The sequence below is a fragment of the Schistocerca cancellata genome, chromosome 1 (assembly GCF_023864275.1).
Source record: "Schistocerca cancellata isolate TAMUIC-IGC-003103 chromosome 1, iqSchCanc2.1, whole genome shotgun sequence".
In the NCBI taxonomy this organism is placed as follows: Eukaryota; Metazoa; Arthropoda; class Insecta; order Orthoptera; family Acrididae; genus Schistocerca; species Schistocerca cancellata.
In genome coordinates this window covers 1274325410-1274339324 of record NC_064626.1, presented here as the reverse complement: position 1 = coordinate 1274339324, position 13915 = coordinate 1274325410, and the positions used below count along the sequence as shown (strand labels likewise).

General features: G+C 39.2%; 1 protein-coding gene across 1 annotated transcript in view; it reads right to left on the bottom strand.

Moving 5' to 3' along the window:
• The window catches only part of LOC126095039 (mitochondrial import inner membrane translocase subunit Tim23), a 57726-nt gene that overhangs the window by 20673 nt on the left and 23138 nt on the right, over positions 1 to 13915 (bottom strand). Inside the window, exon 4 of the mRNA XM_049909713.1 lies at positions 3322 to 3436. Coding sequence (XP_049765670.1) covers positions 3322 to 3436 — 115 coding nt within the window. The remainder of the gene's footprint in view (positions 1 to 3321; positions 3437 to 13915) is intronic.

The window sequence follows — 13915 nt, the reverse complement described above, 5'->3', positions numbered from 1 at the left end:
ATTTGAAGTTATTTCAGAAACCTAATGAAAATGTATATTTCCAAGGCCTAAGAAGTAATTGGTTTTGAGAACATCGTAGATCTGAAGCTGCATATACAGGAGGTAAGTATGTGACACATATTGTTGGAGGCAATCTTTCCATATGCACACTCTATATAGTAATATAAATGTACTAATAAGATAAATATACGTAAACATACTGGGTAAAAGTGTACAGATGTACAAATGAGATTTTGTAGAGTATTTCAGTTACTTCATTTGATAACATTTATTGAAACTAGGTGATGTTTTATCACCTAAAAGAGATGACAATTTCAGAAGACATTGTTCAACAAACTTGAGAGTTAGGCTATGGTGTTTTTATCAGTTAGCAAGGTACTGGATATTCGAGTTTTGATAAGAATCCAAGTCGTAAAATTTTAGTGAGGATTTGTTTACCGTAGCAGAAAGGATTTCCTACTAACCGATGAAATGAATTTTTTGTTTTTGTATGTTTCACAACTAGTAGAATAAGTATGTGTAGTATTTGCCTAACTGAGTCAATGATGTCTTCAAATAAATTTTAAGATATTTTGTGACTAACATCATAATAATTGTTAGCAGTCACACATTTTCTTTTGTTACCTTTTCTAAACTGGGAAAGACTGAAGTACTATATGGGTAATTTTGTAGGTATAGACGGTTTTACTAGCAGGCTTTGTTATCACTTTGAAGGTGTGTAAACTCTACCTGTCTTGTTTAGGGGGATCCAACTGATTAAGTGTTTAATGAGTAATATAAAATGTGTACATAGCATCAGTAGTGTTGTTTACATAAGGGTATCTATTCACCTGTATTAGGGATAGATGTGTGTGTCAGATACTAATGTCAGTTTTTTTTTTTTTTTTTTTGCTGGTTGTATTCCATGTTCTTAGAGCTCTGGAAGGCATATGAGACTAGAGTTCAGTGACAGGCAAACAACTACCACAGTGACAATAACACAGAGCAGGCAACCAAGTACTTGTGCATGCCAGGTAGGCCATATCAATGTACTGAGGAAGACTTAGTCCAGAACCAATAAATGTGGTGCATTAATTTTGTGATGTTTTGTTCAACTTCCAATTATCCCAAAACAAAAATAAATGGTTATTGAAAGGATGGCTTTTTTTAAAATACTTTTGGTATGTATAACTTAATTAGATGAAACGTAAGGACAGGACTTAAATATGTAGAAATTTCGTATACTGACAGGAGATTTTATATCATTCATGTTTTTTTCTTTGGTGTTACGTGTGTTCTTCATCATTGGTGTGACAGGAGCTATTGTATTACATGATGTGTGGACTTACTATATGTTGTGTGGTTTTGTAAGGCCTCTGTAGCTAGTTGATAAGCTTTTGACTTCCCATACCTTCAGTGCTTAAGCACTGTTGTTGCTGCCAGTGGTCTAAGTGTTCTACCAATGGTGGGTGTGGGGGGTGGGGAGGGGTGGGGTGGGGTGGGGTGGGGGGAAGGGGAGGCAGGGTGGCAGGCAGATGGAGGGGGGAGAGTGTTTAGGTATGTAAATGGAAAGGACAAGGGGAAACATATTTTTAACATTAATTTCCATGTTTTCTTGTCAACTCATTATCAGAAAAACATTACCTCTTTCCACAGTTACCTATTAATGCAATTAACACTGTCTTCTATATCAGGAGGTCAGTTATCTGTTTACAAACCTGAAGTGCAAATTTCGGAATATGCAAAATGTCTATACTTCCTGCAATGTCATATAGTGTGTCTAAACATACACCTGTTGTGTTGCATTAACTTGGGTGGCTCGCCTGAGTACTTCATCCCTTGGATCAGACCACCACCACCACCACCACCACCACCACCACCACCACCACCACCACCGCCACATTTCCATGTAATGCTGGCAATCCATCTCTTAATATGCGGCAGAGATGCTCTTAAACATACTAATTTTGTTTGTTCTTTGTCTGTTTTACTGGTTCCCTTGCTCAATAACCCCACCCCCATCATATACATCCATTCAGTGGATTTAATTTCTCTTTAAGTTGGACTGTTAATCAACAATTCATCATACACAACAACTTTTGCAACTCTTGTCCTATATTTTCACTTCACTCACAAAATAACTCATCTGTAACACACTAGCATGATGAAACAGGAATAAAAAAAATTGTGTAAAATATTTATGTTATGCAGTATGGCAACATTTTTATTTCACACAATGAGAAATGAATGTTAAGAACAGAAGGGACAAATAAGATGGGGAAAATAGATGGGTGAGGGTAAACACTGTAAGATAGATAGAAGTATACTGGAAAAGTAACTTCTTATTTCACCAGGATTTGTTCATGTTCTAGATAATTTTTTCCAAACACCATTTTCTCAATCTTCTATCTGCTCCCCAAAATTAATGGCCATCAGTTAATGTCATTTAATTTCTTCGTTTTCTGCAGTTTCCCCATCTCATTACATTCTTAAGCACACAACAGGTTCTCAATAAAAGTTCAAGGTACCAAGTGACAGCTTAGTAATTATTACATATGGATTGTTGACAGTCTATATAACTGACTGCAATGACTTTCCATCCATGTAATATTAAATACTTTGAACCCCATGTTACAGTAATTTATAGTACCTACTGCTGGTTTTTTGATTGCATACAAGTTCCATCACATGCGTTTTCAGTGTTTCCTGAGCAGACTGAAGTCGTTCTTGTTACCTACTTAAATCCCACCGTGTATTTTCAGAATTGTGCCTCAGACAAATCAAAATACCAAAAGTAAGTATGAACTAAAAAATGATAGTTATAACAATTGTATTTTTACATAACTTAGATGACATCTGGAAAGGAAAGATGTTTACTGACACCTCCAGAACAGCAAAATTTTATATTTATATAGCAAAAATGGCAGAAGAAATCTCTGGGAGCCCATAAAAGAATATAAACTAGAACTACAACTTAATGAGCCATTACACACATGCGACTTATCAACAAGCACACACAGCAGCTATTACACTGGTTTTAAAATCACAGATTTCACAAAGAGCTAAAATCTTAAACTCACAATACAGCATAACAGTGCATCATAACCTTCAAGTAATCCCTAAAAAAAAATACAGCATATCATATCTTCTGTTTTTCTGAGAGTTTACTAGATGCCACAAAACCATATTTGATTTGTAGCCTCTACTTTACACAGTGCTTTATTGTCCGGCTTCATAACTAAGTTTTATGTACAAGTTCACAAAAAACAAGATCTAAATTGTCAACAAATCTTTTCCTTTGAGTGTTCTATAAATATTCAACAAACTATAACACATTCTTACGCTGGATTGAATTCACGGCGAAAATCTTGCAATTTATCCCTAGAACTCCACAAGCAATAAGCTGCTGCAAGGGTGAATCCAACTCCTCCTCCAATTGCACACTTTCTTAATCCAGCTAAAACAGAAAACCAGAATCTAAATATCACAGAAAAAAGTAATAACACAAATGCAAATGAAGCCATGTAAAAAAAAAAGTATCAACACAAGAAAAGCATATCTTACAATATTGGATAATTCAGGGAATTCAGGGTAGAACACACAATACAGTGGAGGCATAGCACAGCTGAAAGGCACATAAACAGAAAACAGCTTACAGAGCTATATCCTTCAGAGCAAAAGCGTACACTAAACTGCCCTGTCCTGATAACAAGTATGTGCAAAGATGTGTATGGCAAACAACAAAAAGAAAAGGGGAAGTGTTTATAGAAGGAAAAGGGTATCAACAGGAGACACTGTGTATAGGAAGAAGAGGAAATTATTGTGTGGTGCACCAACCAATAAAGTCATTTTTCTGTTAGTACATGCATGGTGGCAGCTATTTTCTCATTCTGGCATTCATTCTTAGTGACTAGGGAAACATCACAATCTTAATCACCAGCTGGCAAATGCCATTTCTGTAATCATCCATGGATTACAGTCTACAGATGTACTTACCATATTTACTCGAATCTAAGCCGCACTTTTTTTCTCCAGTTTTTGTAATCCAAAAAACCGCCTGCGGCTTAGAATCAAGTGCAAAGTAAGCGGAAGTTCTGAAATATGTTGGTAGGTGCCGCCACAACTCCTGCCGTCGAATATATGTAGCACTACACAGGCATGCTTTGCAGGCACAAAGATAAATACTGGCGCCAAAACCTCTGTGTCAGTAAATAAATTTAAGAAAAGGTGGAAGACGAGCTTTTTTTCTCCGCCCCGAGTTTCGACCACTGCATTTTTATACATTATCCAACGAAGTAATTACAAATTCCGTATTGTTCATCTTCGAACGTAGCAGCATTTCAATGTACTACGAAAATCCAACTGGCAAGACTGTTTGGGATGTTTGTCAATATGGCCAATTCTACGTTCTGAATTTTTTCCTACCTGTCAGAAGAGATGGTTGCTAATGGGAACTTTTATGAATTGTGAATCACATGCAGTATTCTCTTCACCATAAGAATAATACGAATATAAACATTTTGCCATGTATTCTTTCGTGTTTGCTGCTATCTCATTTAAATTCTGTCTGCCTAATAAACTACGAAACTAGAGTGAGACAACAGCAAACGCCGGAGTATACACATATCATGTCATGTTAATATCCGTATTATTCTTATGCCTAACAGTGATACAGTCGGAACTATAGCACGGCAATTGACTAGATTAAAAATCTAAGATGACCCTAATTTCTGTGCAGAAAGTAATGTACTAAAGAGGTGTCTGTAAAGATTTTCATACGGAGAAAATTTTTCGCTAAACTCTCGTTCAGAACATCTATCATACGTAGTTTATTATTTGGTTCTTGTTGATCATTATCAAAGAAAGCAGCAGTGTAAATAACAACAAATAGCAGTCTCTTCCCATTGTTTTGCTACTGAGACAATTACTCTCTTTTTTTTTTTATTGTTAGCGGCGGTAGCACGCACAAAAGCAAACCATGCCGCGAGCAGCAACAGGTCGTAAACACTCATTATCAGAATGCGACAAACAATGCATGACACAGTACAGTAATGCATTTTCAGCTTAGAGTGATGTTAACACCTATAACAAAGAGAATGGCACTTATCAGATTAAAGAAAAATAAGCAATCGATTCAAACCAGACGACGCACGAGAAAAACGAAAGATACCCGTATAAATACGGACGGAGCGCCTGACGCATAGCAATGGCTACCTGGTAAAGCTTAACTGCTAAGCTTACAGCTCGAACCAAACTACTGTAGCTGTACCGTCATTCATTCGACCTAAATTGTGTCGAATATTACAATGGACCAACTTTGTTTCGATTTGGAGGTGCGGCCTAAAACTTTTCTCTCCCCTTAAACTTCGAGTCTCAAATTTCAGGTGCGGCTTAGATTCGGGATTTTTTTTTTTGCCCTTTAAAAAATGGCTCTGAGCACTATGGGACTCAACATCTTAGGTCATAAGTCCCCTAGAACTTAGAACTACTTAAACCTAACTAACCTAAGGACATCACACACACCCATGCCCGAGGCAGGATTCGAACCTGCGACCGTAGCAGTCCCGCGGTTCCGGACTGCAGCGCCAGAACCGCTAGACCACCGCGGCCGGCTTTTGCCCTTTATTTCGAGTCTCATTTTTCAGGTGCGGGTTAGATTAGAGTAAATACGGTATTCATATTGCTCCTTCATGTTTTTCAATGTGACCTATCTTCTTTTCATTGGGTAGCTACCTGTTTCATCTTTTGGAGACCAGCAAAGAACTTCCTTCATACAGCTACCATTCATTTGCTTGACTACATCTCCCACCCATCTCCACTTCATTTTCATTACATATTCCTCTACAGTTTGTCCTCTGATCATATGACTGTGTATTGTCTGTCCTGCTACGTTCCAGCCCACCTCTCTCCACTCAGCACACCAGCTGTTGAACTGCTTATGTATTAGAAGTCCACATTTCACTGACAAGTCAAAGCTATTTATGTAATTAGTTTTGATTTTTTTTCTGACACATAATGAGCTTAGTTTTTAAAACTATTTACTTAGTTTACCATAAGCACATCAGCCAACTTTTCTCTCTTCTGTTACTTCTTTTCCATTCAATCCAGTCCTTTTTTCTGTTGTCCTGACTACATAAATCTCATCACTGGATTCTATGCTTCTTTGTTAATATGTACAGTTTTATTTTCCACATGTTCATAATACTTTATTTTAGTCTTAGCATCTGATTTCCAACTCTGTCCTCTTAACTTCTGTCATTTCTTTAAATTTATCTGCACTAGATATGAACAATAACATTTTGCCTGCAAAACAAAAGCAGTTCAGTACATTTCATGTATGTGTATTCCTTCTTTTTTCCACACTTCAAGGTCAAAAACTTCCTAAGGACTGTTGAGAATATTTTGAATGATAAGAAATCTCCTTGCCTACTCTTTTAGTTCTAAATTGCCCAATTTTTGATGATTAATGGAAGCTGTAGCATTGATACACATTCTTCATTACATTAACATAAACTGAATCGAAGTTTAATATTTCAAGGTCTGTTGGACCAGCTTCTGTTGAAACCAGGTCAAAATCTCTCTAAATCTATGTATCGTAGTCAAACTTTTAATGCATACTCACTGATCTGCTCTTGTAGCCTTGTTATCTACAAACTGTCCATTGCAATAAGTTCACTTTTATAGGTAGCTTACTCCTTCCTTATTGTTTCTTTCTGTGTGGTGAAAGACAATCTTAGGAAATACCTCTACGTGGTGGATAGGAAGCTGATACACTATTTTTTTGTCCTGTCCGTACCTTTTCCTGCAAAACAGAACTACAGAATTGGTACACTTTTGGTGAATTATGTTCATTAACAACCAATCTGGAAATGAGTATTCAAGTTCTTTTTATAGTATTTTTCATCTAGAGGACGTCGTTATCAGGAAAAAGAAAACTGGCGTTCTACGGATCGGAGCATGGAATGTCAGATCCCTTAATCGGGCAGGTAGGTTAGAAAATTTAAAAAGGGAAAAGGATAGGTTAAAGTTGGATATAGTGAGAATTAGTGAAGTTTGGTGGCAGGAGGAACAAGACTTTTGGTCAGCTGAATACAGGGTTATAAATACAACATCAAATAGGGGTAATGCAGGACTAGGTTTAATAATGAATAAAAATAGGAGTGCGGGTAAGCTACTACAAACAGCATAGTGAACGCATTATTGTGGCCAAAATAGATACGAAGCCCTCGCCTACTACAGTAGTACAAGTTTCTATGCCAACTAGATCTGCAGATGACTAAGAAATTGAAGAAATGTATGATGAGATAAAAGAAATTATTCAGATAGTGAAGGGAGACGAAAACTTAATAGTCATGGGTGACTGGAATTCGAGAGTAGGAAAAGGGAGCGAAGGAAACATAGTAGGTGAATATGGATTGGGGCTAAGAAATGAAAGAGGAAGCCACCTGGTAGAATTTTGCACAGAGCATAACTCAATCATAGCTAACACTTGGTTCAAGAGTCATGAAAGAAGGTTGTATACATGGAAGAATCCTGGAGATACTATAAGGTATCACATAGATTATATAATGGTAAGACAGAGATTTAGGAACCAGGTTTTAAATTGTAAGACATTTCCAGGGGAAGATGTGGACTCTGACCACAATCTATTGGTTATGAACTGTAGATTAAAACTGAAGAAACTGCAAAAAGGTGGAAATTTAAGGAGGTGGGACATGGACAAATTGAAAGAACCAGAGGTTGTACAGAGTTTCAGGGAGAGCATAAGGGAAAAATTGACAATATGGGGAAAAAAAGTACATTAGAAGAAGAATGGGTAGCTCTGAGGGATGAAGTAGTGAAGGCAGCAAAGGATCAAGTAGGTAAAAAGACGAGGGCTAGTAGAACTCCTTGGGTAACAGAAGAAATATTGAACTTAATTGACAAAAGGAGAAAATATAACAATGCAGTAAATGAAGCAAAAAGGAATACAGACGTCTCAAAAATGAGATCGACAGGAAGTTCAAAATGGCTAAGCAGGGATGTCTAGAGGACAGATGTAATGATGTAGAGACTGATCTCACAAGGGGTAAGACAGATACTGCCTACAGGAAAATCAGAGAGACCTTTGAAGAAAAGAGAACTGCTTGCATGAATATCAAGAGCTCAGATGGAAACCCAGTTCTAAGCAAAGAAGGGAAAGCAGAAAGGTGGAAGGAGTATATAGAGGGTCTATACAAGGGTGATGTACTTGAGGACAATATTATGGAAATGGAAGAGGATACAGATGAAGATGAAATGGGAGATAAGATGCTGCGTGAAGAGTTTGACAGAGTACTGAAAGACCTAAGTCGAAACAAGGCTCCGGGAGTAGAAAACATTCCATTAGAACTACTGATGGCCTTGGGAGAGCAGTCCTGACAAAACTCTACCATTTGGTGAGCAAGACGTATGAGACAGGCAAAATACCCTCAGACTTCAAGAAGAATATAATAATTCAAATCCCAAAGAAAGCAGGTGTTGACAGATGTGAAAATTACCGAACTATCAGTTTAATAAGTCACAGCTGCAAAATACTAACGCGAATTCTTTACAGACAAATGGAAAAACTGGTAGAAGCCGACCTCGGGGAAGATCAGTTTGGATTCCGTAGAAATATTGGAACAAGTGAGGCAATACTGACCTTACGACTTATCTTAGAAGAAAGATTAAGGAAAGGCAAAGCTACGTTTCTAGCATTTGTAGACTTAGAGAAAACTTTTGACAATGTTGACTGGAATACTCTTTTTCAAATTCTAGAGGTGGCAGGGGTAAAATACATAGAGCGAAAGGCTATTTACAATTTGTACAAAAACCAGATGGCAGTTATAAGTCGAAGGACATGAAAGGGAAGCAGTGGTTGGGAAGGGAGGGAGACAGGGTTGTAGCCTCTCCCCGATGTTATTCAATCTGTATATTGAGCAAGCAGTAAAGGAAACAAAAGAAAAACTCTGAGTAGGTATTAAAATCCATGGAGAAGAAATAAAAATTTTGAGGTTCGCTGATGACATTGTAATGCTATCAGAGACAGCAAAGGACTTGGAAGAGCAGTTGAACGGAATGGACAGTGTCTTGAAGGGAGGATATAAGATGAACATCAACAAAAGCAAAACGAGGATAATGGAATGTAGTCAAATTAAGTCGGGTGATGCTGTGGGAATTAGATTAGGAAATGAGACACTTCAAATAGTAAAGGAGTTTTGCTATTTGGGAAGCAAAATAACTGATGACGGTTTAAGTAGAGAGGATATAAAATGTAGACTGGCAATGGCAAGGAACGCGTTTCTGAAGAAGAGAAATTTGTTAACATAGAGTATAGATGACTACATAACCAATGATGAAGTATTGAATAGAACTGGGGAGAAGAGGAGTATGTGGCACAACTTGACAAAATGAAGGGACCGGTTAGTAGGACATGTTCTCAGGCATCAAGGGATCACAAATTTAGCATTGGTGGGCAGTGTAGAGGGTAAAAATAGTAGAGGGAGACCAAGAGATGAATACACTGAACAGATTCAGAAGGATGTGGGTTGCAGTAAGTACTGGGAGATGAAGAAGCTTGCACAGGATAGGGTAGCAGGGAGAGCTGCATCAAACCAGTCTCAGGACTGAAGACCACAACAACAACAACTACAACAACAACTACCTTCAATCATTTCAACTGAAATACAAACATCTCATTGTACATTTCCTTTCTTCGTAAGTTAAATTGCTTTTTACTCATCATATGGCGTAACTTACAGAATATATGTTCATTATTAACTGAATTAGGTTGACGCTTAAGTTCATAGCATTTTTGTCTTGCATGTTGGTATTCTGATTGCTATGGGTTTGTCTATTAATTATCACTTTTTGTTTGTAGTTCAACACTGCTATCTGATTTTACATAATGTTATTCTGTTGTCTGGAGACAGTGTGTGGAGCTGTTGGTGATAGGAACTGGAGTGTCACGTGGAAAAATATGAGCATTTATGACATTCTTCATTTCAGTTCAACAGAGGGGTAACAGCAGTGGAGGTAGCCAGAAATATTTGTGCCTGTATGGGAGTAATGTTATTGGACAGAGAACAGAAAGAAAATGGCTTTCTTCACATTAGTAACTCTCCACATTCACAAGGACCTTCAGCACTGGATGAAGACCGTTTGTGTGTGTTAATTCACAATGATCTATGTCTGTGTAGTCACAAACTGGCAAATGTGATTAACAGTTTCATTCCACCATTTTGCTACATTTAAAGGGAAAGGTCCAAAAACCAGGTGTACGGGTACCGCATGCTCAAAGTCAAAATCATAAACATTGGTGGATGGCCATATGTGCACTCTGCTTGCTCTTCATAAATTGGCTCATGAACAGCTCTGACCATTCCTATCCTGGGCGCATCCACAGAAGTGTGTTATGCATCTGGTGGAACAGCGATTGAGTGATGCACTATGAGTTGCTTTCCTGAGGTATAACCATCAATGCTGAATATTTATTGTCATCAAATGAGAAGTCTTGCAGATACAAGACAAGAACAATGACCGTCAAAACTGCGTAAAGTGATGCTCCTCCATGATAAAGCTCACCCGCATTCTTCTAGACTGACAAAAAACACTATACAGATATTGCGTTGGGAAGTCATTCCACAACTGACTTATTCATCGGACCTTGCACCCTCACATGTCCACCTTTTCCAAATGCTATCAAAGAACCACCAAGGTCACTTTCCAGATGAAAACGCACTCCAAACATGGCTCGATGTGTCCTTCACCTCAAAACCACATGATTTCTACAATCGCAAGATCAAAAATTTACTCCAGCACTGCCAAACTGTTGTAAATGGTGAAGGAGAATATATCAAACAATGGAAAATCCGGGATGGAATGTAACAATAATATGAAAAGGATAGCTGCTACTCTCTATGTAGCTGTCACAGAGTGATGTACTTCTCGCAAGTGAGAGACTGTTTGTTTACTCTTAGGACAATGTATCTTTGACTTGTTTTATTGTATGTTCTGTGACTATGTAATAAAGTTGTTAGACTGCTAATCACTGCTCTACTGTGATTCACGACATAAGAATTTGGTGCCGAAACCCGGGACTGACTTTGTCCGAGACAATTTCCACGATTGCCGTTGTGAAACACGAATTCTGGACGCACGTCACGCGGCAATACTACGACGGGGTTTACTGCAGCGATTTGTTACACCACCCAACAAGCTCTTCGACGACAACCGCCATCATACACAGCTAAGTTCAACTGAATTATCACGCAACATGTTTTGTAGTGCCATTTGTAAAGGTAACTGATTACATTATTGCCGCTGTGTACTGCTATTGTAGCTGTTCGATTAGCGCTTTAACGAATTATCAGATCCTACGCTACGCCTGTAGTTTGTTTATGACTAGTGCTGCCATTTAGCGACCATCAATTGAACTACTTCGACTAGCGATCCAAAGATAACGCTTTACTAGGACCAGCTGATCGCTAGCCGACACTGCTTTAAACTTTGGAATAATCGGACGGAATGGACGTGCCAGACCACAAACCAGAAGTGTAATTACACTCTCTAAAGAGAAAACGTATGAGAGAAAGAGCAAACATTACGCGACTCGTGGTGGAAGTTGCAAGGTTGTCCGACACATCGGAAATCGCGGATTATAGATATTACAATGACAGATTGTGAAGCGTTCTGGACCGCCTCGTTAAATTAGATGAGGATATTCAGGAGTTGTTAGACGATGACGAATACGAAGAAGATGTTCCTAAATGCGAAGATTATATAGACACCGCAAAACTCACAATTTCCTGATTGTCTTACGAAATAGAGAAACAGCTTGCGAAATCGGTAGCAGACATAAAGATTCCCAACAATCCGCCGGCACAATCTGTAACAATGAGTGTTCCCACAGCTTCAGTAAAACTTCCGCCGATCAAACTTGAGCCTTTTTCAGGCGATATTGAGACATGGGCGCGATTCTGGGAGCAGTTTGAGCAGTCGGTTGACAAAGATCCGACGGTAACTACAATCAATAAACACATTTTTCTTCGCGGCTATCTCTCGGGAGAACCAAAGCATTTAGTGGACGGTATTGCGGTGACGGCCGAGACGTACGCAGAAACAAAGAGGATTCTCCGAGCGCGTTATGGCAACAAGGATCGAATAATTCAAGCCCACTTAGATTATCTCGAAGCCATAAAACCAATTGAGCTGTCCACCCCAGAGGAACTTAATTCAACATTCATTGAATGCCAGCGACGTATTCAAGCTCTCCGGGCACTTGGGGAAGATGTGAACAGATACGGTCGAGTCCTCGCGCCGAAAATTTTACGCGCTTTTCCGGATGATATATGCCGCCACTGGATAATTCACGCCAAGCGTACAGGAATATCCGAAAGGTGACATTTTGCAACTGATGGAGTTTCTGAACGAGGAAGTCGACGGGGCGCTTACCACGCAGAAGATACGCGGTGAATTTTCAAGCACTTTAGTAGTAACCTTCCCACAGTGTCCACACTTCACGTACACGCGAAATCTAAAAGATCGACTCCGAAGGATACCAGCGTAAAGGAACCATTCTGCGTCTTTTGCGAATCTGGCGGTCATTGGGCGCAAGACTGTAAGAAGATCGTACGAGTTAATGATCGAATAGATAAATTGAAACTAGCAAACAGATGCTTTCTTTGTCTTCAACGTGGGCACAAAGTGTCAAATTGCAAAAAGAAGGAAAAGGCTCGGTGTGTTAACTGTAAAAGACTGCATCATAAGTCCATTTGTGAGGAACGAAAGGATATTAGGGGTCCTGCGGGTCAGACAAACGTTACTTCCGTGGGAAAGGTATCTGTCGCTCCCCACGGATACACGTACCTTCAGACAGCCCAAGTATGCGTCTCAGGACCTACAGGATTGAGCAGGAGTCAGTCCAGCTTCATAGCAAAATCGCTGATTGTTGATCTCAAACTGCAAACGATATACCGACAAGAACTAACTGTTTGTTCCTTTGAATCAAACCCTACACGCCCACGCCACCGCAGGCTTGTTCAGTTTAATATGAAGGGGCTTTGGCAGAATTCTTCAGTGCCTTCGAAAGTACTCACGTTATTTCTCACCAGCCTTCGGTTCCACAACATATAAAGAGTTTACCAGATGCCCGTAAGATTACGCTAGCAGATCCGAAAACCGATTCAACAGAAGATCTTCCCGTGGAGATTCTTGTAGGAGGCGATTTTTATTGGAAGATGGTGAAGCACAATTCGCCCATACGCATCTCTGAAACCTTAGTGTTAGTTCCTTCTCTGTTTGGCTGGATACTTAGTGGTAACAAGTCACAAGCCTGTGTGCATGCAACCGTGGTAAATTTTGCTCAGACTGACCGATCTCCTCTGCACTCTGACAATGATTTCAGACGCTTTTGGGACTTTGAGACTGTAGGGATTACTGCCGATCAGGATCTACCTGTGAACAACAGAGATACGAGACTTCTTGAAGAGTTTAGAGCATCTTTCTCTATAAAGGATCATCGAGCAGTCGTTACACTTCCCAAAATGCAACATAAAGTGCTTTCGAGTAACAGACCTATCGCGGAAAAGCGATTCAAGCACCTTAGGGAAAGATTTCAACGTCAAGAGACATTTAAGCAAATGTATTTCGATCTTATGCTAGACTACATTACAAAGGGGCAAGTAGAGGTCGCTCCCACCCCACTCTCAGGAAAGGAGCTATTTTCTCTACCTCATCATGCAGTGAGGAAGGAGAAATACGGAAACACTAAGTGGAGAATAGTCTTTGACGCCTCATCTCACGAAAACAATGCACCATCTCTGAATGAGGTATTAGAAGTAGGACCGAACCTATTACCAGATATTCTGGAAGTTTTACTGCGTTTCAGATTCTATTCTACGGCTATCGTCGCGGACATCACACAAGCTTTCCTTCA